This window comes from Monodelphis domestica, chromosome 1 (genome assembly GCF_027887165.1).
Source record: "Monodelphis domestica isolate mMonDom1 chromosome 1, mMonDom1.pri, whole genome shotgun sequence".
Taxonomy (NCBI): Eukaryota; Metazoa; Chordata; class Mammalia; order Didelphimorphia; family Didelphidae; genus Monodelphis; species Monodelphis domestica.
Genome location: NC_077227.1, coordinates 377,067,453 through 377,094,096, shown reverse-complemented (window position 1 = coordinate 377,094,096; position 26,644 = coordinate 377,067,453). Strand labels below are relative to the sequence as shown.

Genomic DNA, 26,644 nt, shown 5'->3' with positions numbered 1-26,644 from the left:
CCTGCCTGGTTTTGGGATCAGTACCATATTTGTGGCATAAAATGAATTTGGTAGAACTCCTTCTTTGCTTATTCTGTCAAATACTTTGTATAATATTGGGATTAGTTGTTCTTTGAATGTTTGATAGAACTCATTTGTGAATCCGTCTTGCCCTGGGGATTTTTCCTAGGGAGTTCTTTGATGGCTTTTCAATTTCTTTTTCTGATATGGGGTTGTTTAGGTAATCTATTTCTTCCTCTTTTGGTCTAGGCAATTTATATTTTTGTAAGTAATCATCTATATCACCTCGATTGCCATATTTGTTGCCATATATTTGGGCATAATAGTTTTTAATGATTGTTTAATTTCCTCTTCATTAGAGGTGAGGTTTCCCATTTCATCTTGGATACTGTCAATTTGGTTTTCTCCTTTCCTTTTTTTAAATTAGACTGACCAGTACATTGTCTATTTTATTTGTTTTTTCAAAGTACCAGCTTCTAGTCTTATTTATTAAATCAACAGTTCTTTGACTTTCATTTTATTAATTTCTGCTTTGATTTTTAGGATCTCTAATTTAGTCTTCATCTGAGGATTTTTAAATTGTTCACTTCCTAGTTTTTTAATTTCCATGCCCAATTCATTGACCTCTGCCCTCCCTAATTTGTTAATATATGAACTCAAGGATATAAAATTTCCCCTGAATACTGCTTTTGCTGCATCCCATAGGTTTTGAAAGGATGTCTCATCATTGTCATTTTCTTCAATGAAATTATTAATTATTTCTATGATTTGTTCTTTGACTAACCAATTTTGGAGAATTGTATTGTTAATTTCCAAATAATTTTAGACTTACCTCTCCATGTACCCTTACTAATTATTATTTTCTTTGAATTGTGATCTGAGAAGCTTGCATTTATTATTTCTGCTCTTTTGCACTTATTTGCAATGTTTTTATGACCCAATACATGGTCAATCTTTGTGAATGTACCATGTACTGCTAAAAAGAAGATGTATTCCTTTTTGTCCCTTTTTATTTTTCTCCACATATCTACTAACTGTAATTTTTCTAAGATTTCATTCACTTCTCTTACCTCTTTCTTATTTATTTTTTGGTTTGATTTATCTAGTTCGGATAGAGAAAGGTTCAGGTCTCCCATGAGTATAGTTTTTCTATCTATTTCATTCCTGAGCTCCACTAGTTTCTCCTTTAGAAATTTGGATGCTATGACATTTGGTGCATACAAGTTGAGTACCTATATTTCCTTATTGTCTATATTGCCTTTTATCAGGATGTAATTATGTTCCCTGTCTCTTTTAACTAGATTTATTTTTACTTTGGCTTTGTCAGATATCATGATTGTGACTCTTGCCTTCTTTTTCTCAATTGATGCCCAATACATTTAGTTCCATTCTCTTACTTTTACCCTATGTGTATCTACCTTCTTCATGTGTGTTTCTTGTAGACAGCATATGGTAGGGTTTGGGTTTCTAGTCCACTCTGCTATTTGCTTGCATTTTATGGGTGAGTTCATTCCATTCACATTCAGAGTTATGATTTCCTGTTGTGTATTTCCCAGCATTTTGATTTCCACTCCTAGCCCTGCTCTTTCTTCTTTCACTATTTCCTTCTATACCAATGTTTATTTTTAATCAGTCTCTCTAGTTATCTCCCTTATTTTATTTCCCTTTCTACCCCCCTTCCTTCTTATCCCTCCCCTTATTTTCTTTTCAGTCTTTTTAAAACTACTCCCACCCTCTCCCTCCCTTATACTGCTTCTCTCCCCACCAGTTCCTTTGTTACCCTTCTTCCCCCATATAGGGTGTGAATCTATTCTATGCCCCAATGGATTGGATTGTTCTTCCCTCTTTGGGTCAATTTCAATGCACGTAAGAGTTGAGTATTTTCTGTCTCCAACCTCTTTACCCTTCCAGTGTATTGATTTTCTCCCCCCTCCCACCATGAGCTTCTTTGTGACATATGAATTTACCCTCTTTTGTTTCTTTTCCCATTTCTTTTAGTATTAACCTCTTTTATTAGCTCTAGTTGTATATATATATATATATATATATGTATATATATATACACACACACATATACACACATGTATATGTATTTATGTATGTATATATCGATATACTTATTTATGTCTTGTTATTTCATCCTATACAGTATGTCACTATTCCCTCTAAGTGTAATTTTTCTAGATGCCCAGGTGATAACAACATTTTTTAAGAGTTACTAATGACCTCTTTTCTTATAGGGATATATATCATTTTAAGTTATTAAGTCTCCTAAAAAAGTTGTTTTTTGTTTGTTTGTTTTGTTTTTCTTTTATCCCTCTTTTTAAACTACCTTTTAATGGTTCTCTTGAGTCTGTGCTTGGATATCAAATTTTCTGTTCAGGTCTGGTCTTTTCTTTACAAATTCTTGGAATTCTTCTATTTTGTTGAATGATCATCCTTTTCCCCTGTAAGAGTATAGTCAGTTTTGCTGGGTAGTTGATTCTTGGTTGTAGACCTAGTTCCCTTGCTTTCTGGAATATCATATTCCATGCCTTTTGGTCCTTCAGTGTAGATGCAGCCAGATCCTATGTTATCCTCACTGTGGTTCCATGGTATCTGAATGACTTTTTCTTGGCAGCTTGTAATATTTTTTCTTTGGTCTGATAGTTCTTGAGTTTGGCTATAGCATTTCTAGGTGTTGTCAGTTGGGGATTAAGAATAGGAGGTGACCTGTGGATTCTTTCAATCTCCACTTTTCCCTCTTGTTCTAGAATATCAGGGGAGTTTTCTTGAATAATTTCCTGTAGTGTTATGTGCAGGCTTTTTCTTTTGTCTTTGTCTTCAATTTTTCTTTTGATTTGTCTTCAAAATTTCTTTTGATTTGTCTTCAAATGTCATGGTCTTCATAGTGATGATTTGAAGATATATTACTAATCTTTTTGCTAGAATTATATTTTAAAATTTAAAATCAGTATTTTTAGTGATATTTTTAGTTCTCCTTTGCTTTATTTTTCTTTCATTTAGATATTAGCACTCTATTTCATAGAAAGAATATAGTACAATATTTTCTATTTAGACAATAATTTATGAAGCATATGTATTCTTTAGACATTAGAAAGATTTTACCTATAAAGTCATCTGGATCATCCTCTCCCCTTTGAAGATTTCTTTAGTCAGTTTAATTTCATTTTCTGAGAACAGATTCTGTAAATTCTCTTTCTCATGTTCTTTTAATTTGCATATTTAATATAACCTTTTATATGACATTATTTTTCTTTTAAATTCTCAGATTTGCCAGCAAATAATTGTCTACAGTAGGTGTTTATAATTCTTTTTATTTCTTTTTTGTTCTAATTTCACTTCCTTCATTTTTTTTTGTTTTAGTAATTTAATTTTATTCTCATTTCTTTCTGATCAGGATAGCAAAGACTTACTGGTTTTGTTATTCTTTCAAAGAATATCCAAAGAATCTTTCTAAGAAGATTTAGACTTTGCTTATTAGGTCTATATAGACTTTCTCTATTCTGTTTTATTGATCTCCTTTTAATTTTCAAGGTTTTCTCTTATGTGCTCAATTTGGATATTCTCATTTATTTATTTAACTTTTTAAATTACATGTTAATTTAATTTACCTGGTTCTCTGTTTTATTGTGTGTTAATTCAATTAATTTTTCATTTATAAATTGGGATGCTATGTTATGTGGTGTGCATGTATTTAATATTGATATTATTTAATTTCCTTTGGTTCCTTTAATAATTTCCCTTTTTTATTCCTCCTGATATTGTGAATTTTTAATTTTGCTTTGTCTGACAGCATGATTGAATTTCTGGCTTTTTGGATGTTAGATTTAAAATGGTTGAAGGCCTTAAACTGTAACAGTTAAAAGAGTGATGTTGTAAACTGTAGTGAGTTAAAATGGTCAAAGATATAAATTGTGATAGATATAAGATAGGGTGAGTAAATTTGACTGCAGAAAATATGTTTCACTACAGTGTCTTGGTTTTAAAATCAAATATAAGGTGGTCGCCAGGGAAATATTCCTAATTATTCAAATACCCAAGTCAACTGGGTTTTATAGAGATTTTAATTAATACAAATGTGGAATTAAAGAAAAGAGAGAACAAGAGAAAAAGGAAATAAGTATGAAGGGCCTTAAGCCAACATGGCCTAGACCTGAGTCTTAAGAGAGAGAGAGATCAGTCAGTCAGCCTTTTAACACTCACCACAAGGTCTGTCTAAGCAAGGATTCTAGTGACACCAGGCCAGCTCCATCTCAGCTGACTTCACCAGAGAGAGTTCCAGCCAGAGTCCTCCTTAAAGAGCCTTCCAGCCAGAGACTGTTCCAAAGGGCCTCTCTTCAGAGCCTCCAGAGGGACAGAGTCCCCTCAGAGGAGCTCCAGTGAGACCTCCTTAGAGATTGTCCTCCAAGAGCTTCCCTTCTCCAGAGCCTCTCTCAAGAGATTCTTCCCAAGCGATCCTCATCAGAGATCCTCCAAAAGGATTTTTTTTCAAGAGATTCTGCCTTTTCTTATATAGGGGTTTTTCTCCTATGTCACCTCCCCTAAGTCCTTACATCTACCAATCACTGTAGACGTTTTCCAAAGGACTGCCCATCTGAATTCCTGCTAAGTCGACTAATCTCCTCAGTAAGTCTGAACCAGTGAAAACACAGCTGAGTCAACTAATCTCATTAAGAGAAAACTTGCCCGACCCTTTTAGGTACCTAGCATCTCATTGTATCAATTCTAAAAAACAGGCATGGCTCAAAGAACTCCTTGCCTTATTATAAGCATGGGTCCAAGTACTTTCATTGTTTAGCAAGGAGTTTTCTCCCCTAAAGCAGTCTTAAGTATGGGTGGAGTAGAGGTACTCCCATAGCAAGGATTTTTCTCCCCTAAAGCAGTCTTAAGTACGGGTGGAGTAGAGGTCCTCCCATTTCTGATCCTGGCGAGTTCTCACATCAAAATGGGGAATGTTTCCCAGTAGGGAATTTTTTCCAATGGAGGATTCCTCAATGTGGAAATTTTTAACATTCACAAGTCTGAGAAATTTCAAGATTTACATGGATTCATTTGAGACATGGTAAATTTTATCCTTTTCTTTCATTTTCATTCTGCATGTGTTACTATTTTTAGATGTCTTCTATATGATAGGCTTCTAATTGTTGTTTTCCAACTCATTTGACACTCTTTTATATCACTGGATTGTTTGACCTATTTACATTTAGGATTATTTGCTTCATGTTCTTTTTCCTTTATAATTTTTGTATTGATTTTGTGCCTTTTTCTAGGCAACTTTTTGTTCATGTGGTTGGCTTTTCTTGAATTTCCTAGATGTTGACCCCTCTCTTTTTTCCTTTGTAGGCCCTATTATATCCTCTTTGAATTTACTTAAAATGCTAATTGTTGTTTCTTTCTGTTTATCTATATTTCCATATCTTTTGTCCTTTTTCTTTCTTTGCTCAGTTAAGTAATGGATAATCAGTGATCTTTTAATTATTGGTATCTAATGATGTTATCAAGTAAGAGAATGTAGAGAAAAAAGAGGAGAGGATCCAGGAAAGAATCTTGAGCTATACTTACAGCTTCTGCTTATTATATGGATATTGAGTCAACAGAAGAGACTGAGGAGTGGTCATATAGGTAGGAAGAATATTTAGAGTTTATTGCATCATAAAAACCCAAAGAAGATAAATTATCAAGAAGATAGTCAATAGTATCTGAGAAGTCAAGAAGTATGATGACAGAGGAAAAAAAAAACTATCAGAGATTATTGTTAATCTTGGAAAGAACAATTTCATTTGAAGAATGAAGGTGGAAGCCATATTTCAAAGGGTTGAGAAGTGAGAAGAGAGGAATTGGAGGAAATTAATATAGATAACATCTCTTCCCCAAGAGTTTGATTGAGAAAGGGAAGAGAGATACAGGCTTGAGTTATGATCTAAATAAGTTTGAGAAATATTTTTTTATTGAAAAGAAGAGATATGGGCATGTTTCTAAGCAGTAGAAAAGAAAGTAGTAGATAGAATGATACTGAAGATTAGCGAGAAAAAGTGAATGACTGAGGAGGGATAATTCAAGGATCACAGCATCTTAGATTTAGAGATCATCTAATCCAAATCCCTTATTTTACAGATGAGGAAACAGACCCAGAGAAGTTAAGTGACTTGTTCTTGATCACAAAGTAAATGTCAGGGGAAATAGTCAAATCCAAGTCTTCTGAGACTAAACCCAGTTCTCAAAGCACTATGCCATGTTGCCTCTGTAGAAGACTGAACGGGAAGGGAGCATGGGAATATTTAAAGGAGTTAGTCTTGCTTAAGTAAAGGACCAGTTCAATATCAGAGATTAAAATAAAGGAGATGAGAGTAGGGGATGATGTCAGTGAGTTTTGAGATGAAGAGAAAGGAAGAAAGGGAATTCAGAAGAAATTGCCTTTCTTTCCTCAATTAAGGATGAAATTGAAAGCTTGATTAAAAGAGAGTTATGGAAAGTTTGAGGGAAAAAGAAAAGGATTTGGAACTTTTTATCACGGATAATGGGCTAGAGAATAAATTCATACTATTTGCCTGTTCTTCCTCTAGATGACCTATCATATTTTCTGGTCATACATGTCCTTCATGATGTTTTTTGTGTCACTTCTTTCACAAAAATCTCTTTATTAATGTGTTACTGCTTACTTACACATTTCATGTGTCTTTCCATTGTCATTTAGGTCATCTGTGATTTTGATGCTTTAGGATAATAATGTTATATGTGTTAATAATGTTACCATTATTCATAGTCATAGCACCAATGAGAGAATAAGAATACTGGTAGGTCATCTAGAAGAAGAACATCTGCTTTTTAAAATTTCCTGGTATGAAATGTGACCTCTAATTTGAAGAAACATACATATAACAAAGTTCATTCTGTTGCTTTGTTTCTTATCAAATTTATTTTTTATTAGATGTGAAAAAATGTGGTATTTTCAAGGGCAATATATCTTCCTTCACTTCTCTCACAGATGAAGGAATGACTCTACTACTTGCCAAGAATAGCCTCTCTATTATATTGTTATAATGAAGGCCAGTTGAAATTGGATAACATAAATTTATTATTCTTTCCATTCTTAATTTCATGAATTTAATGAACAGTAGAAGAAAAATAGAAATAATATTTTCATATACAGTGCAATAGAAAAAGAGGATCATATGTGAAAACATGAATTTTGATTATTTACAGCTTGCTTTTCAATATACATGTATATGTATATATATATACATATATATATACATATATATTTCAACAGTTACTTTCAAAGCTGTTCTTGCTTATACCTCTCTCTGAGCTTCTTTCATTTCCATTCTGAATATTTTTTAAAGGATGCTTCAATGACCACTTAAATTTCTCTTCCTTTTCCCATTTTTTGCAACATTATTATTTGCTCCTTCTTCTCCAATTCATCCCCTAAACAAAAAGGTGGAAAGTACAATCCTTGTACAAAATAAACATAACCAAATAAGACAAATGAATACATTTTCCATGTTAAAATTATATGAGTCACTCTTCATTTGGAGTTCATCTTTCTTTTTGGAGACAGATAGTATGACTTATAATTGGTCCTCTAGAATTGTGGTAAGGTATTTCATTGAGAAAGTTTTTAAGTCTTTGCAAGTTGTTTTCTTTCCAGTGTTGCTATTACTGTAAAAATTGTTTTCCTGGTTCTTCTCACTTCTGTAGAAGAGAAAAATTATAAGGTATGCAAAAAGACAAGAAGCAATGGCTGGAGGTTGATCAGCTGTCAATCAAAGGAAGATTCCAGTTGGAATGTTACTGGGAAACAGTTGAAGGCAAGAGCTAACTGCTGACTGATTTCTGATTTCTGACTGATTGGCTGATGGTGGTGACTTTGAAGGAAGAAGCTGTGTTTATCTCTGGGACTTGGGATAATCAAGTTGTAGGTGGCCTGGCTGATTTGAAAGCAGAAGAAGAAGGACAATAGTCCATATATCTCTCTCTGACTTGCTCTGTTGCATGCTAGTGACTGAATTACCATTTCTCTCAATATCCTCCAAACTAAGACTCACTGTAGATAATAGGAAAACCCCCAACCCTCTTACCTCCATCCTCCATCTTTTCCTGTTTTCCCGGATAAACTTCTATTTGAGATAAAGAAGAGAAAAGAGTATTTCCTCTGAAACATCATAGCTCACCCTGAGTGACTTAAAAGGAGGCTGAAGAAGAAAGTGGGAGGGGAAAAACAGAGAGGCTAAAGAAGAGGCTGGAAGAGGGAGAAAGTGAGATATAGAGGGAGGAGGATAAGCAAAAGAACATAACTACCTAATCCATTAGTTATCATTTTTCCATCAAATATACCCCCTCCAATATTATCTATTACACTCCATTGCATCAGTTCATACAAATCTTCCCAGGTTTCTCTGAAATATTTTCTTTTATCATTTCTTATATCATAATACAATAGCATTCCATTATATTTACACACTATATTTATTCAAACTATTTCTGAATTAAGAGGTATCTCCTTTTTTTTTTGTTTGTTTGTTTTGTTTTTGGTTCTTTTTTACAATGTAAAGATCTGCCATGGCTATTTTTTTTATAGATATCTATACAACAGGACCTCATTTTACTTGAATCCAAATTCATGTATATACAACTGGTAACTGGAAAAAATAAAGGAAGAAAAAAATGTAAAATAAAAAAAACTTAATTGTGCTAAATCCATGCCATTTTCCTAAGCAGCCTAAAATCTTGAAGCATTTTATCCAATCACACTCATTATCACTTCAATAAACATTAGTTTGAGCCATTACATTTTTTTGCACCAAACATTAGTTCCTGAATCAGTCTTTGTCCAGAGTTCTTACTGCTAGCAAGTCATGTCTACATCAGAGCAATGCTTCTCTTCATTTCATTAACTCTAGTTAGGTATTAACAATGGCTCCAGAATATAAGAGTAGTAAATATGGTAGCTTTGATAAGCCTAAAATATCATAAAGTGCCTAGATATGTTCATATAAGAAATACTTATCACATAATGGAGTTGGCTATTACATATTATTTTCAATTTATACAAAGGGGCTTGGAATGTACTGGTTACATAAATCAAGATCCTACTGTATTTATATCTATATATCTACACATAGACAGAATAGAGGATATCATGGGACTGAACTTTTTAGCCATAGAGTAAAAATTGGAAAGAAAGGAAACTAAAATCAGAGTAGGGGTAGAGTCTAAGAAAATACTGAGGTTAAGAGAGATTAGAGATCACAATAAGAGCGAAAAATAGGTTTAGAAGGGGTGAGTTATAGGAGAGGATATAGTAATTGAAAGTTGTAATTAAGAAAAAATATCAGTTTTTTATTATTCACATTTGTGAATCAGGGTTATGAACTTCCCTATATATGATTGAAATAAAGTGGAGGAATAAGTCATGAGATATGAGGAGTTTAGAAAACTAGGATCTTAGGGTGTAGAAGGGAGCATCAACATGTACTTTGAAGGTTCCTTGTAGAAAGAAACTAGGGAGGAGATAAAGATAGTGATCTGGGTCCTGAAAGGTATGAGAAGAAGAGGGGCCCTCATTATTTGGATTTTTGTGATACATTTAAATAGAGTGAACTTCAGAAGGAGGACAGAAGGTAACATTTCTGAATAACAGAGGCAAAAAAAAAGAAGTTTAGAAGTGGCAGTGTGGAGTAAGGAGTATTCTGATTACTCCTGCAAGAGCCTGTGTAATGTGAGGAAGACATTACAGAAGGTGCAAAAGGGGATGAAATGCCATTTGAGGAAATTTAGAAGATGGATTGGCCTTGAAGAGGAGGCCCAAAGTAAAGGAAAATTTGGAATTTTGTTGGTTAGAAAATGAGAATTCTGAAAGGTATGATGGAAGGAATAGGTAAAATTTGAGTGGGTCATTGATTAGGAGGAGTTGAGGACAGAAGATGAAAATGAAACAATTGCTGGTAGGGATTGGGATAGGGGGAAGTTTACTCTTGGGTAGACTATAATTAAGTAACATAGGGATTGAAAGAGTAATAGGCAATGAATTTCCTAATTTAAGGGTAGCTAAGAGTAGGAACTGCTCAGCTAAAGGGGGCAGATAATGAGATCTAGAATGCTCAGAATCTACAATTCTCTGCCTAATCTTAGAGCTTGGAGGGTCCATTCAAAGGCCTCGGTGATTAGGGAAAGGGCTATAGGAAGACTGACCAATGCAGATATTATAGTCAGGGCAGTGAAAGAAGGTCACATAGTAAATGCTTGTTGAATTTATTTATTTTTAAAGATAGGGATAGTGAATATGATATCAATGGGATAGGGAGTTCCCAGTGATGAACTTCCGATATCAATGCTTATTTTGGGGGCATGCACCTTCTTTGTGATTTATATTCTTATAGAGTTGCCTGATTTTATAAAAAAAAACTTGGAATTATTCCATAAATGTGACTAAAATATTCATAGCCTTTGACATAGTGCACTGCTAGCCACCTTTCTAAGGAATATCAAAGGCTTATGGGCTAAGACGATCTCAGTGTAGAAGGAACTTCATTAATCTCCCTACTACCAATCACAACAAAGTGTCTCAAAAGGACAAAACTCAAAATCAGAGAAGTGAAAGTGTTCTGCCACAGAGTGCAGCCTTGAAGGTAGGCGAGGTATGGACATTTCCATGCTATATGGGGGTAAAATTACACCTACCAAAGCATGAGTTAATCACCCCTCCTCCATACCACCTACAACTCCAGAGTCAAAGAGAGGGCCAAGGAAATCTCTAAATTCTCAGGGGCTAGCTGAGGGCATCACAGTCTTACACCTGAGGACAGTGCAAAGCCTTGGCAGGGAGACTTGGGACATGAGGCTGAGGAGTGAGGAGTATGGTAATGGAGATAGCTCAGAGGTGGGCTGCCCACATCATCAGACTAAACAGAGACTGGAAAAATAGCCTCAGGGAAAAAACCACTCTGAAGCTTGTACACCAAGAGCTGTATTCCCTCCTCACTCAGTCTCCTGACTGAGAAGAAAAGATAAAACTAACACAGCAATGGCCACCAACACTAAGAACTATAATCTACAAGTACCAAAAAAAAAAAAAAGATACAACAGAGAAAGTCTCTGACACTGGATAACATCTATGGAGAAAAGGAGCAGAGTATAGAGGCAAGAGCAAAAAGTAACAAACACATCCAAACTTTAAAAAAAATGGAAATTGGTCACAAGTTCTCAAGGAACTCAAAATGGAGTTCAAGAACCAAGTAAGAAAGATAGAAGGAAAATGGCAGGAAAAGTAGGAAATAGAAATGTAAGTAATTCAAAAAAGAAAATAACAGTTTAAAAGAGAGAATCACCCACTTGGAAAAAGAAGCTTGAAAATCATATGAAGTAATAAGCAAATCAAAGACCAGAATTGACCTGCTGGAACCCATGAAAAGCAGGTTAGACCACACCAAAAAGGAAAATGAAAATATCATAGCTAAAAACCAGTCTTTAAAGACTAGAATTGGGCAGGTAGGAGCTAATGATCTCACCAGACAGCAAGAATTAATAAAGTAAAATCAAAGGAATGAAAAAATAGAAGGAAACATGAAATATCTCATTGAAAAGACAACTGACCCGGAAAACACATCCAGGAGAAACAATTTGAGAATCGTTGGTCTACCTGAAAACCTAGAAAAAAATCAGAAGCCTTGACATATTACAAGAAATTATCCAAGAAAACTGCCCTGATATTCTTGAATAAGAGGGCAAAAGAGACATTGAAAGAGTCCATGGATCACCCTCTACCTTAAATCCTCAAAAGACAACCCCCAGGAATGTAATTGCCAAATGAAAAACTTCCAAGTCAAGGAGAAAATATTAAAAGAAGCCAGAAAGTGATCATTTAGATATCAAGGAGCACTAATCAAAATTACACAGGATCTGGCAGATTCCATGCTAAAGGACCTCACGGTTTGGAATATGTATTCAGAAATGCAGGAGACATAGGTCTACAACCAAGAATCACTTACCCATCAAAATTGACTATATATTTCCAGGGGAAAGTATGGGCATTTAACAAAATAGAAGATCTCCAAGTATTTGTAAAGAAAAGACAAGAATTAAATGGAAAATTTGATGTCCAAATACAAAATTCAAGAGAAACATGAAAAGATAAGCAAGAAAGGGGGAAAACAGTTTTTTAGCTTCAGTAAGGACAAATTATTCCTATATGGAAATTATTCCTATAGGGAAAAATGATATCTGTAACTCTTTAAAATTGTATTCCTTATCATAATAGATAAAAGAATTATTCATCGGTAGAGTTGGGGTGCCAATTAGCTTAAGATTATATGTAAAAAAGGGGGGAATAGAAGATGGTACCAAGAGAAACTCGAAGGAAGAATAATAGGATAAATTATACGACATAAAGAGGCACATGGGAAGGGGGAGGGGAAGAATACTATTATAAGTAGGTGAGGAAATGAGTGATAATAGGTAATACTTAAACCTTATTCTTTGTGGAATCAGTTCTCAGAAGTAAGAACTGCCAGATCAATTGGAGCATTTCCCTATAGGAAAGTTGAGAGGGAAAAACCAAGAGTGGGGAGTGGGGAAGGGAGTATCAAAAGGGAGAAAAAGAAAGGGGGAAGGGAACTTAATAGACTCTAAAGAAAATAAGATGGGAATAAGAAGGGAGGTGGGGGGAAGGGATGTAAAATGAGGGTAGGGATCGGGGACCTGATTAAAAGCAAAACACTGGTATAAAAGGAAATAGTGAAAGAAGAAAGGGTAGGACTAGGAGAGGAAATAAAGATGTTGGTGAATACACAGGTGGTAATCATAACTCTGAAAGTGAATAGGAGGAGCTCACCCACAAAATGGAAGAAAATAGAGTGGATTAGAAACCAAAATCCCACCATATGTTGTCTACAAGAAACACTCATGAGGCATGTGGACACCCCCAGGGTAAAGGTAAGAGTGTGGAGCAAAATCTATTGGGCATCAACTGAGAAAAAGAAGGCAGGAGTTGCAATCATGATATCTGACAAAGGAAAGTGAAAATAGATCTGATTAAAAGAGATAGGGAAGTGTAAAAATGGAGATTTGGACCCTAGACTTCAATCCCCAGAAGTCCTTGGTACTTCTCAGAATTTCCTATAATCTCACCTGGTCGAGATCACAATTTAGTATTTAATGGGCTCTCTGCTCCCATGCCCTCTCTTCCTTCCATTGCAACGATGTAGTGAGTAAGCTAAGTGTGGGGGTTTTTAAGAATTGGCTAATTAGCCATGGTTAGAAATGTGGTTTATATTTTTATATCCTTGATTTCTAATAATCTTTAATAATCCTCATAAAATATAATACTTTTAGTAGAGAAAATAATTTAACTTTTAGTAGAGAAAATAAATTTAAAGAAGGTAATTACATCCTGTTAAAAGGAAGTATAGACAATGAGTAAATAACAGCATTCAACATGTATGCACCAAATGGTATAGCATCCAGATTTTTAAAGGAGAAACTATTGGCCTTAAGTAGGAAATAGATAGTAAAACTATACTATTGGGAGACCTCAATCTTCCTCTATCAGATCTAGATAAATCAAACAAAAAAATTAAAAAAAGAAAGAGATAAGAGATGTGAATGAAATCTTAGAAAAATGAGAGTTAATAGATATGTGGAGAAAAATTAATAGGGAAAAAAGAATACACCTTCTTTTCAGCAGCACATGGCACATTTACAAAGATTGATCATGTACTAGGGCATAAAAACCTGACAAAGAAACACAAAAGGAATAAATAATAAATGCAAACTTTTTAGATGATAATGCAATAAAAATAATAATTAGTAAGGGTACATGGAGAGTCAAATAAAAAATTAATGAGAAATTAGATACTCTGATTTTCCAAAACTGGTTGGTTAAAGAATAAATCATAGAAACAATAATTTCTTCGAAGAGAATGACAATGAGGAGATATCATATCAAAATCTATGGGATGCAGCCAAAGCAGTACTCAGGGGGAAATTAATATCTCTGAGTGCATATATCAACAAATCAGAAAGGAAAGAGGTCAAAGAATTGCATATTTAAATTAAAAAACTAGAAAGAGAACAAATTTAAAAGTCCCAGATAAAAAGTAAGTAGGAAATTCTAAAAATTAAAGGAGAAATTAATAAAGTCGAAGGTAAAAGTTCTATTGAATTAACAAACACATCTAGGATCTGGTACTTTGAAAAACCAAATAAGATAAAGTACTGGTTAATCTAATAAAAAAGAGGAAAGAAAAAATCCAGATGAACAGTATCAAACATGAAAAGGGCAATCTCGCTTCTAAAGAAGAGAAAATTGAGGTAATTTAAAGAACTATTTGGCCCAATTATATGGCAACAAATACGACAATCTAGGTGATAGGGATGAATATTTACAAAAATATGAGCTGCCTAGAATTACAGAAGAGGAAATAGAATACTTAATACATATCAGAAATTGAAATTGAACAAGCCATCAATGAACTCCCTAAGAAAAAATCCCCAGGGAAAGATGGATTTACAAGTGAATTCTGCCAAAAAAATTTAAAGAATAACTAATCCCAATATTATAGAAACTATTTGACAAAATAAACAAAGGAGTTCTACCAAACTCCTTTTATGAAACAATTATGGTACTGATTCTAAAGCCAGGCAGACCAAAAACAGAGAAAGAAAACTATTGACCAATATCCTTAATAAACATAGATGCAAAAATCTTAAATAGAATACTAGGAAAAGGACTACAACAAATGATCACAAGGATTATTCACTATGATCAGGTGAGATTTATATTAGAAATGCAAGGATGGTTTAATATTAAGAAAACCATCCACATAATTAACCATATCAACAACCAAACCAACAGAAATCACATGATTATCTCAATAGATGCAGAAAAAGCTTTTGACCATATACAACACTCATTCCTATTGAAAATACTAGAAAGTATAGGAATAGAAGGTCCTTTCCTAAAAAACATAGTATATATTTAAAACCATCAGCAATCATCATTTGCAATGGGGATAAATAATAAGCCTTCCCAATAATATCAGGAGTGAAACAAGGATGCCCATTATCACCTCTATTATTTAACATTGCATTAGAGAAGCAATTAGAGAAGAAAAAGAAATTGAGCATATTAAAACAGGCAATGAGGAGACTAAACTATCACTCCTTGCAGATGATATGATGTTCTACTTAAAGAATCAACTTCAAAACTAATGGAAATAATCAACAACTTTAGCAAAGTTGCAGGATAAAAAATAAACTCACATAAATCATCAGCATTTCTGTACATTTCCAACACTTCCAGGCAGCAGGAGTTAGAAAGACAAATTCCCTTTAAAATCACCCTAGACAATATAAAATATTTAGGAATTTATTTGCCAAGACAAATATAGGAATTATATAAAAACAACTATAAAACTTCCCACAGTATTAAAACTAGATCAAAATAATTGGAAAAACATTAATTGCTCATGGGTGGGACAAGCTAACATAATAAAAATGACAATTCTACCCAAATTAATTTACTTATTCAGTGCCATACCTATCAAACTACCTAGAAACTGTTTACTGAATTAGAAAAAAAAACCTATAAAGAAGTTCATTTGGAAGAACAAAAGATCAAGAATATCATGGGAAATAATGAAAAAAAAGTGAAGGATGGAGGCTTTACCAGATCTTTACCAGATCTTTACCAGATCTTTACCAGATCTTAAGATGTACTATAAAGCAGTGGACATCAATACAATATGGTATTAGCTAAGAGATAGAAGGGAGGATCAGTGTAATAGATGGGGTAAATGTCCTCATCAAGGTAGTGCACAATAAACCCAAAGATCCCAGCTTTGGAGACAAAAATCCACTGTTTGACAAAAACTGCTGGGAAAACTTGAAAATATTATGGGGAAAATTAGGCCTAGATAAACAGCTCATATCCAATAACAAGATAAGTTTTGAATTGGTAAATGGCTTAAATATAAAGAAGGAAACTATAAATAAATTAGGAAAAAAAAGAATTTAAGACCAAGCTAAAAATAGAGAATATCACAAAATGTAAAATTAGTAATTTTGATTATATTAAAATAAAAAGGTTTTGTACAAACAAAATCAGTGCTTCCAAAATTAGAAGATAAGCAACAAATTGGGGGGGAAAATCTTTATAACAAAAACTTCTGACAAAGGTCTCAAATATATAAGGAATTTTACAATTTTAAATCTGTTATCCTAAAGGGGAACTACATTTCTCAAGAGCCCATTGACTTCCTGTCATTATGTACTTCCTGTATACAATGAATAAATATCTATGGGGCAATCCTGCTCCAGCTCTTTTGGCATGATGCAGCAATCAGTGGTGATGGTGGTAAGGTGGGAATTTTGAAAATGACTAACCAGCCATGGGCATGTGGTTTTTATTTTGTATCCTCTTTATTCCTTGATTTCTAATGATCATTTAATAAAACTGCTAAAATATAATATTTTTATTATTTGAGATTAAATTTGAATTTTTACAGTTGGTGACCAGAAGGAATGAGAAAAACTCTCAATTTTTTAAAGATAGGCTAGATAATTTTTTTAAGCTATGTTTCTCCTGCCAAGGCTTTTTTCCCACCCACCCACCCTCTCTATAGATCTGCTGCCTTTTCCTTTCCCTGATTTTTGCCCAGTCACCCTCCCTATGGGCTTGGCTGTTTTCAGTTTCAGGACTCTTGCCCATCCGCTTGAACCTGTGTTCCTGTTCCTCATTCTTTGCTGATGACTGGAATTGCTGATACTGCTTCTCTCATTGGGCCCCCAGCCTCAGCCCCCAGCAACTCTGCTCCTGATCTCTGACCTCTGACCCGAATTGCTCATCCAGCCCCAGGTCCCAGACTGCTGGTAGCTGGCACTGTGTCTGTGTCTTTGGAATCACAAACCAACTGGTAAAAACTGGGATGTTCTTTCCTTAGGTAACAATTAGCCTCCATGTGGCAGGGGACCAGGGGAAGAAGGAAGTTACTCTTCCAAAAAGGAAGTTGATTAGAAGCATGGCATACTCTATGAAAGAGTAGTGCATTGCCTAGTTCAAACAGCTTTTACCATTCATGAATGCACTGATCCTTTTACTTATCTTGTCTGAGATTCAGGGAAGAAATTCATCTCCCTGCAACTCTTTGCCAGATGGGCCTGCCCAGTTTGATATTCCTTAAACCCACAGTTTCCCTTGATATGGGGGATTCCAGGGAAGGAACTTTAGTGAGACTTGAGGTTAAAATTTTAAGTCTTTTCAGACTCCAATATTTTTTTAAAAACCTCTGTATTTTGCTGATTATTTTGTTTAAGATTTAATTTTGTGGTTTTAAGTTCATATATTAATGTATTCAATACTTTTATGTTACACTGAATCATTTAAATCTACTGTTTTAACTACTGTTATATTCTATTACCTTTCTCCTACAACTATACTGAATAAATATTATTGAATAAGCCCATATAAAAAACAGATTTATTTTTTCTATTTTGGCTTTGTAAATTGTCACATAGAGGATGTATGGACTTCATCAACACTGGTTACAATTGTATAACAACCTTTGGAAAATTTAATGAGCTAACTACTTAGCTCATTAAATATCTCAAATTAATTTTAAGGGGTCATCAAACATGAATTTTAGATTTTTTTCTCAACTCTGATCGTTTTGCCTGCCTCTTAGTTATTTGTAACAAGAGGTAAGGTCCATTTTAGTAGCTGAAGTGAAGTACAGTTATAATCCCCACCTCCTGATGTGACATTACAGTCTCATACCAAAGGAGCTGGGAAGTTGATCCCAGGGCATCATACCCCTGGATGGCTCCCAAAAGAGGGTTATCTCTCATTTGTAACTCCTCAGCTCACTTTACCCTTTCACTAGAATGATCTATATATTCTTGGTGACATTCTTTGATCCAAAATAAATAGTATAGAGGTTTTGATTTTTCTAGACACCTCTGCCACATTTTTGAAATGATGACAGTAATTGATTTTTAAAAAATATCTCAGCCACAGTTGAAACATTACTACACTTGAAAAACTTGTGATAACTATCCATTAACTTCTAAGGTTTTTTTCCTTTAAATGTCACATAGCAGATTCATGTAAAATATGATAGTGGGTTTGTTTGTTATTGTCATTAAATGGGTTCTTAAAATTTGGGGATTCTGATACTTTTTAATGTTTATTATCTGTTGTATTACTGTTCTTTATTAAACTGTTACTTTGTAAAGAGTGGATCATGGCCAGGTTTGAAAAAGGAAAAGGATCTCATTTTTTGGGTGAGAAACCTTTATATTATACCTTTCCTTAGCTGACACAGTGTGTCAATGATTGTAAGCTATATATTTTTTATTTAAAAAAATTATTATTGTTTTTGCTTGTATGTGCAATATACTATTTCATTTTTTTCTCTCCTTTTTGTATTTGAAGCACATGTCACCAGTATTGAGATTTTCTTTAACTTTTTTGATTTTGCTGTAATATGAGTTTAAAATATATTTGCTATGATTTTAATACATACCCCAAAACTTTAGACTATGGAAACCTGCCATTTATTGATAAAATTTATGGGACTTTGCTTAATGATTCTGTCTGATTCCATGAGAAGGGAATACAAAAAGAGCCATTGCACGGTGCCAAAGAGGCACAAAGCTACTTGCATAGTACAAATCGAGTACAAGGTAAAAGAGACCAAACCAATCCTCTGTGGATTGATGACATTTTGCATGAAAAGTGCAAGGACTTTATCATGTGTGAGACTCGAGGTTGCGGCTTTTTAACATGTGTTAAATGCAGGGCTTCCTTGTAATACATACTCTATATCAATATATAACCTCAATTTTTCTGGCTCCTGTATCCCTGAGAAAAATATGTAAAATCAGACCAGAGAATAACACTTCCCTATCAATCATTTTTTCTCTCTTATAGTATTGCAACTTCTTATAGTCTTGGCTGCATATGGGTAAATGAAATATTACTAAATTTTGTCCTATAGACTTATGGGATAGGCATTACTTTAATTGGGCCCTGATTCAAGGACCTGTTATGAATTTATTTTTCTTTTACTTAGCATTTTTACACATAAGACTTTGATAGTCTCTATTTCATCTATAATTTATCTTTTCTCTTTTCTTTGGATTTTTAAAAAATATTTTTATTCCTCTTGTCTATTGATTCATATACCTCATAAATCATCCATGCATCCCTAAATGATCCCTGTGTTTTTCAAACACCCTCTTCAGGGGGGTATTTATAATTATTAATGCTTTAAATTGCAAAGTTTAAATTCTTTTTGAGAGTAATTTTAGGTTAAGGTTATAAAAATATGTTAGCTCTCCAAATCCAGAAAATGAACTGTTTGGAGAAGGTATCATGAACATGCCTCCACAGATCACATGCTGCACCAGACAATCCAGAGTGAACTTTGGGATGTGGTGATCTGAACTGTGTGGGGTTTAATGCATTTGTTTTGTATATATATACTCTTATGCTGAAAGGGATGGCCCCCTAACTGGCTTTTTTTCAATGAGCCTAGAAATCATTGGTTTTATTCTCTTCCCTCTTATCCTCAAATTATTGTAATTTCAAAGTTGGTATGTTTACAAGACCCACTGGAGAGACTAGTCTTCCTCAGCTCTCAGGGAGGAAGTATAATTGAAAATCTGTTACCCTGAAGGGGAACTACATTTCCCGAGAGCCCACTGATTTCCTGTCATTAAGTATTCCTATATACAGGGAATAAATATCCAGGGGGCAGTCTTGCTCCTGCTCTTTTGGCATGATGCAGCAATCAGTGGTGATGGTGGTAAGGTGGGAATTTTGAAAATGGCTAACCAGCCATGGGCATGTGGTTTTTATTTTGTAGCCTCTTTATTCCTTGATTTCTAATGATCATTTAATAAACCTGTTAAAATATAATATTTTTATTATTTGAGATTAAATTTTAATTTTTATAGACTAAATCAATTGTACAAAAAATCAAGCCAATTGTGAAAATGAGATTAACTCCACCTTACTTATTCTTTAGATTTTTAGCCACCAGGAATTTATACACCCCCACTTAATGATTAAGTGTGGAAGGGGGAAGATCCATGACCCACGTGTGCTAGTGAGTGACCAATCAGAAACAAGTGACTGCCCCCTGAGCAATCCAAAGCCAAGTTTAAGCTACCATTGGTACACATGAAGGTGGAAAGAAGGTACATAAAGTGACAGAAAGAACTGCCTTTAAATTTGATGACCACTTCCTGGGAGGGGGTCCTGAACTGAGTCTAACTCCACACTGAATTCAATTTCAAACTCCATTCAAAATATCCTCACTTCAACTCTGAACTCCAACCACTAAATTACCTTTTACCCCTTCCTTTTAAAGAAATTTTCTCTTATGTCACCTCCCCTAAATTTTCACATCTACCAATCACAGTAGAGGCTTTTCCCCAGGACTGCCCATTCTTAGTTCTCATATTCTTTTGTTCTCACCTTCTCTGGTTAGATTAAATCCTCTGAGTACTTCACACCTCTTTTGTTAAGCTTGACTTTTTTAAGTTGCTTGACCTTTTAGGTACTAATTTAACCTTTGTAAGTACTTAGCACCCTTTTGTATTAGATCTAAAATAGACCTAGCTTAAGGTTCTAGCTTTACTATAAGTATGAGTTAGGGACTTTTCATTGTTCAATCAGGAGTTTGCAACTTTATCTTCCCCTAAGGCACTGTCTGAGTAGGGTGGAGTAATTTTAAAAGTTCTCAATACATTCCTGATCAAGCACCTTCATTATTAAAAATGGGGAATAGCTTAATCAAATCTTCTAAGGTAGAGTCTGAGTAGTTTTAAAATTCACATGAATAGGCAGTTTTCAGACAAAGAAATCAAAACTAACAATAAGCACATTAAAAAGTGTTCTAAATCTCTTATAATTAGAGAAATGCAAATCAAAACAACTTTGAGATACTACCTAATACCTAGAAGACTGGCTAACATGACAGGAAAGGAATGTAATAAATGTTGGAGAGAATATGGCAAAATTGGGACACTAATGCATTGCTGGTGGAGTTGTGAATTGATGCAGCCATTCTGGAAGGCAATTTGGAACTATGCCCAAAGGGCTTTAAATGACTGTCTGCTCTTTGACTCAGCCATACCACTGCTAAGTCTGTACTCCAAAGAGATAATAAGGAAAAATACTTGTACAAAAATATTTATAGCTGCACTCTTTATGGTGGTGAAAAATTGGAAAATGAGGAAATGCCCTTCAATTGGGGAATTACTGAACAAATTATGATATCTGTTGGTGATGGAATAATATTGTGCTAAAAGGAATAATGAACTGGAGGAATTCCATGTGAACTGGAATGACCTCCAGGAATTGATATTGAGTAAAAGGAGCAGAACCAGGAAGACATTATACACAAAGACTGATGCACTGTGGCACAATCGAATGCAATTGGCTTCACTACTAGCAGCAATGCAATGATCCAGGACAGTCCAGTGGAACTTATGAGAAAGAAGGCTATCCACATCCAGAGGGGAAAAAAAAACCATTTCCTTGATCATATGGTCCAATGCAGATATGATTGGGGATGTTTTTAAATGATCACTTTACTACAAATATTAATAATATGGAAATAGCTCTTGATCAATGACACATGTAAAAACCCAGTGAAATTGTTCATTGGCTATGGGAGGGGGTGGGAGAAGGGGATGGAAAGAACATGATTCATGTAACAATGGAAAAATATTATTTTTATTTATTTTAAGTTTATTTATTTAATTAATTAATTTAGAATATTTCCCCATAGTTACATGATTTGTATTCTTTCCCTCCTCTATTCCCTTCCCCCTTCCATAACCAATAAGCAATTCCATTGGGTTTTACATGTGTCATTGATCAAGACCTATCATGGTGGTGGTGGGGGGGCAGCTGGGTATCTCAGTGGTTAGAGAGCCAGACCTAGAGATGGGAGGTCCAAGGTTCAAATCTGGCCTCAGACTCTTCCCAGCTGTGTGACCCTGGGCAAGTCACTTGATCCCCATTGCCTAGCCCTTACTACTCTTCTGCCTTGGAGCCAGTACGCAGTATTGACTCCAAGATTGAAGGTAAGGGTTTAAAAAAAAAAAAGACCTATCATGGGAAAATATTCTAAAGTAAATTAATTAATTAATTAAAAATGAATATCAAACAGAGAAAGAAAGGTCCTATATACATTAAAACATTCATAGCAGCACATAATGTGTTAGCAAAGAACTAAAAACAACGTAGGTTGTACCCATATTTTGGGAGAATGGCTATTAAGATAGTGATATATAAATGTGATGGAATTTGCTCTGTCATAAAGAAATGATGAATAGAAAGAATTCAGAGAAGCATAGGAAGATAATGAATTAACTCAAAAGGAAGTAAGCACAACTAGGAAAGCAATATATACAAGGACTATAATGATGTAAATGGAAAAGAAAAAACAAACAAAAAAAGGAATCTGATTTGCTGTGTAATTGTAAAAACTGACCTTGGCCCAAAGAAGAGATGAGTCAATGTACTCCCCTCAGTTCTAAGTAGAAGACAATGAGTGTAGAATAATTATATAGATGGTTAGACTTGGTTAATGTGTTGATTAGTTTTGTTGAACTGTTAGTTTTTTTTCCTTCTCTTTTAAATTCTTTATTATAAGTTATGGGTCACTAGGAAGGAGTGGAAGATCCAGAAGTAAAGGTGATATAAAAATAGAAAGTACAAGAGTTACATGTACTTTTAGGAGGGGCAAGGAAGACAATATAAAATTAAACAAATGACAATGTCATGTATCTCTCTATAAAGGTTTCAAGTACTGCCATAATGTTCCTGATCTTTTCAGCCTTGAAAACGGATTTATTTTCATTGAACATTACACGGACTGGTTAGATAGAAGTATCATGAAAGACAGATACTGAAGAAATTTGCTGTAGAATCCTATTTCTTAAGTGAAATATTATCTGATTTTACATTAGAAAATAACAGACCATGAGAGAATAGGTCTTCAAAAAGCAATAATAATGCATCCTTTTCATAGTAATGGCTTCAATGTTGATTTAGTTAGTTAAGGTGTAGTTGGGCAAGTGGCCTTTCGACTTTACTTACCTCTCCCAGTGATCCTATCATGCTAGATTTATGTAATATTATTCTGTTTTCAGGAAAATATGTGGACAATATTAATAAGAACCAGCAGTTACAAAGCACTTTAAGATTCACTAAGTGCCTTATATCCATTATCTCATCTGATCCTCACAACAAGTTTGGAAAGTAGGTGACATAATCCTCACTTTATAGATGAGGAAATTGAGTCTGAGAAAGGCTAAATGTTTCACCAAAGACCAAACGGCTTGTCAGTTTCTGAAAGTTTCAAATGCTTCTATCCACTGTATTGCCTGCCTGTCTTACATTAGGAGACTACAAACTTTAAACTTTATTGAGAAAACCTAGAACATAGTAAAAATGTTTCTTTTAGCATGGCTGCCAAAATGTCAAGTTTAGGCACTTCTGGTATTTATCGTACCCACCTATCTCAAATCAGCCTTTGAACTGTTGAACATCCTACAAGAATCAGCTAAAGTATTACCTCATCCATGAAAGTCTTCCCTGATTCTTCCATATCAGAAGAAATGTCACCATTACACTGACTATCATAACATTTTGGGAGTACCTTTCTTTTGATACTTAGCCATATCTACCTTTCATTATAACTAAGTCTATTATGTTCTTGACCAAGTTTTAAGCTTATTGAGGTCAAGGCTCTGTTTTATTCCACTTCTTATCACCCCCAGAGCCTACAAAGTATCTAATATCTAGTAGATTTTTCAGAAATATTTTTAATAAGTTAGTTAAGTGTATACCTAACTTATGGTACTTTAATATTAAATAAGCATTTGTAGTTTTATAATGGGAAGTGCTATAAAACTGCTAAATATAATTGTATTATTATGATATCTATAATAATAATGCTATTTTAGAAAATGCCAGAAAAAATGAGTCAAGTCTCATTTTATCCTAGTAATCTGCTATTCTAAATTAATAAATTTTCAAATGATTGAGGAAAATATGGTAGGGGAATTTTAACTCTAATGTAAATAAAGGGGAAGTTTTACATGGCATTTGTACACAGTCTGTATGTGAAATAATACTGATGGATTTCTAGTATTCATGCAATAGCTGAGTTTTTTTCATCCTTTTCACTTCGTCTTGTTTAAAACTGTAAGTGTTTGTGTGATTTGTAGCTCTGTAGAATGTGCTTTAGGACATTTGAAAATCTGATCTTGAAAAATAGTGCTACTAATTTTTGAAGGATGAATCATATTGCTATCAGTGTGTAAAACAGCTTTGTGGAAGTGACTGACTTAACTTCTTGATTTTCCTCAATTTTGCTGGTAGACTATATCATGCTCATTAACTGATTTCTTAATTTGTACAAAGAAAACGGAATCTCAGAGGTAATTTAAATGACTTCAATTGGTTACTATAAAAATAAATGCAAATTATTTCCAATTATTTATACTCATAGGATTTATCATATATATATTTTTAATCTATACATATAGCTTGTTAAAAGTTTTTAACTCTTGTAACTGAGAAGCAAACTTTAGCCACATGTTCATTTTAAATATTATGCCCATATTTTAGGAAAATGATACAATCTGGTAGAATTCCCAAGAGATTCCATCACATAACATTTCTATTTATTATGATCATTTTACCTCCCATTCTCTCTTGCCTTTTCTTTCTACTGCTCTTTTTTAAAAAGTATTTTATTTAGAGGATAGTAAATATTGTTTGGATGTAGGAACATTATTATTATTTCTTTGAAACAAACTTGTATGTAATAGTTTAATGCCTTCACTGAGTTTAAATGTGTATATGCTGTATATTTTTGATCTGTATCTGTTAGCTATTTATAGGGCTAATTTGATTGATTGGTTTCCAAATACTGTATATTCTTCCTTCTTAAATTCTGTTAACCCCTTTCTGCATGTCTTACTTAGTAAGACAGACATTTTATTATTAACTTAGAAATTTGGTCAAACTGTAATAAACTATTCCTTTAACTCTTTTATCATTCATCTAAATTCAGAAAAAGAAAAACACATTCAAAGATTAATATTCTTTCTTTCCAAATATATTGTCAAAATATAGTTTATATTTTACCTGATTCACATGGTCCTTTGTGTTTTATGCTAACATTGATTTTCTTCTGAGAATAAATCTCATTGAACTGGCAAATATTCTCATAAGTCTTCCCTTCAGGTCCACAGACACTTTCTGGGGATCCACAAACACATTGTGGTTCAGGAACTTCCCCATATTCCATCACTTCAGTATTTAAAATGCACTCCAAGTTTTTCCCACATTGTCCATAGGAATGATTATTGCCATCCAAGTCACAGATCTGTCCTTCTCTATTCCCACATTCAGAGCAACAGCCACAACGGTCTAACACAGTCCCAGCTAGACAGTTTTCAGGCTGAGAACAAAGTTCTAAATCACATTTTCCACAGTTATCTCCTTCCCTTAAAAATCTCTGCCAACTTCCTTGATACAAGGTTGGAAGACTCTGGAAAACTTGCATCAGGACCATGAGCATTGTTGTGCTCACCAGAGGCTTCATTTTTAAATGAAATGCACACAAGCCTATGATCTTTGGTTTTAAGCCAAAGAGAAAAAAAAATTCACATTCCTTCTTTTCCCTCTTCATGAAACAAATACAAATCTGCAGCAAACATAGATTTTCAAACAAAATTAACATCAGATTTCAGGTCTGGAATAGATAAGTAAAATATCCAAATCCACAAGTATTCTACTGTGTTAGAATTTTGAGAAATATATTGCTTTGTATATAAGACAAAACTCTCCTCTTGACAGTAGAACTACAGCTCTCTAAAACATTTTATTACTTTTATGGGTTCTAGAAGGCTAATTTGGAAGAACTTGTGGTAGTAGAACAGATCTGTGTTGCAACTACTTGTCTGTTTCCTCATCTAGGATATAGAGAAAATAATGCTATTTTGAATTGAGGACCAAAGTTTGCATCTTAGCCCCTTACTTTTCCTGGGCCCCAGTTTCCCTTCTATAAAATAAAGGCATTGAACTAGATGAAAGTGCTTTGAAGTTCTTTTTTCCAGCTCAAATCTCTGATCCCTTGATTGTATGATGAGATGATCCCCTAAGGTCCCTTATGAGTCTATGCTTCTAAATATTAGTGCTGTGAGCATATATATTATGTAGCTTAGCTCTAAGGATTATTGCTAGAATACCAAAAACTATAAACCAATTTAACTGGCATCAAAGCATTAGGGGTCAAGTGGGATTTTCTACCATTGTTAATGTAATATGAGTTAAATAACTCGTTAACACTTGTTAAATAATAATAATTCATGATCATTTTAACAATAATAGTGCATTTATAAAATAAATTATTCTAAGAACAATTAATATATTTCAACACTGTAACCTTTTGGTCATATATTGCTCTACTGGCCTGTCTGTAACTCTTGTTAAATCATGTAACTGCTGTCTGCAGAACAATGATTTAAATTAGATGTATAGATTTCCATCTAAGTAAGACAGATGAGGTGAGATAACAGAGGGAAGAGCACGGCTTAGGGAGCACAGGGAATT

General features: G+C 34.0%; 1 protein-coding gene across 1 annotated transcript in view; it reads right to left on the bottom strand.

The window, feature by feature from the left end:
- Nucleotides 1-25,634, bottom strand: part of KAZALD1 (Kazal type serine peptidase inhibitor domain 1) — a 48,876-nt gene extending 23,242 nt beyond the window's left edge. The window contains exon 1 of the mRNA XM_056816718.1: nucleotides 25,175-25,634. Within this exon, the coding sequence (XP_056672696.1) occupies nucleotides 25,175-25,634 (460 nt within the window). The remainder of the gene's footprint in view (nucleotides 1-25,174) is intronic.
- Between the last annotated feature and the right edge of the window lie 1,010 nt (nucleotides 25,635-26,644).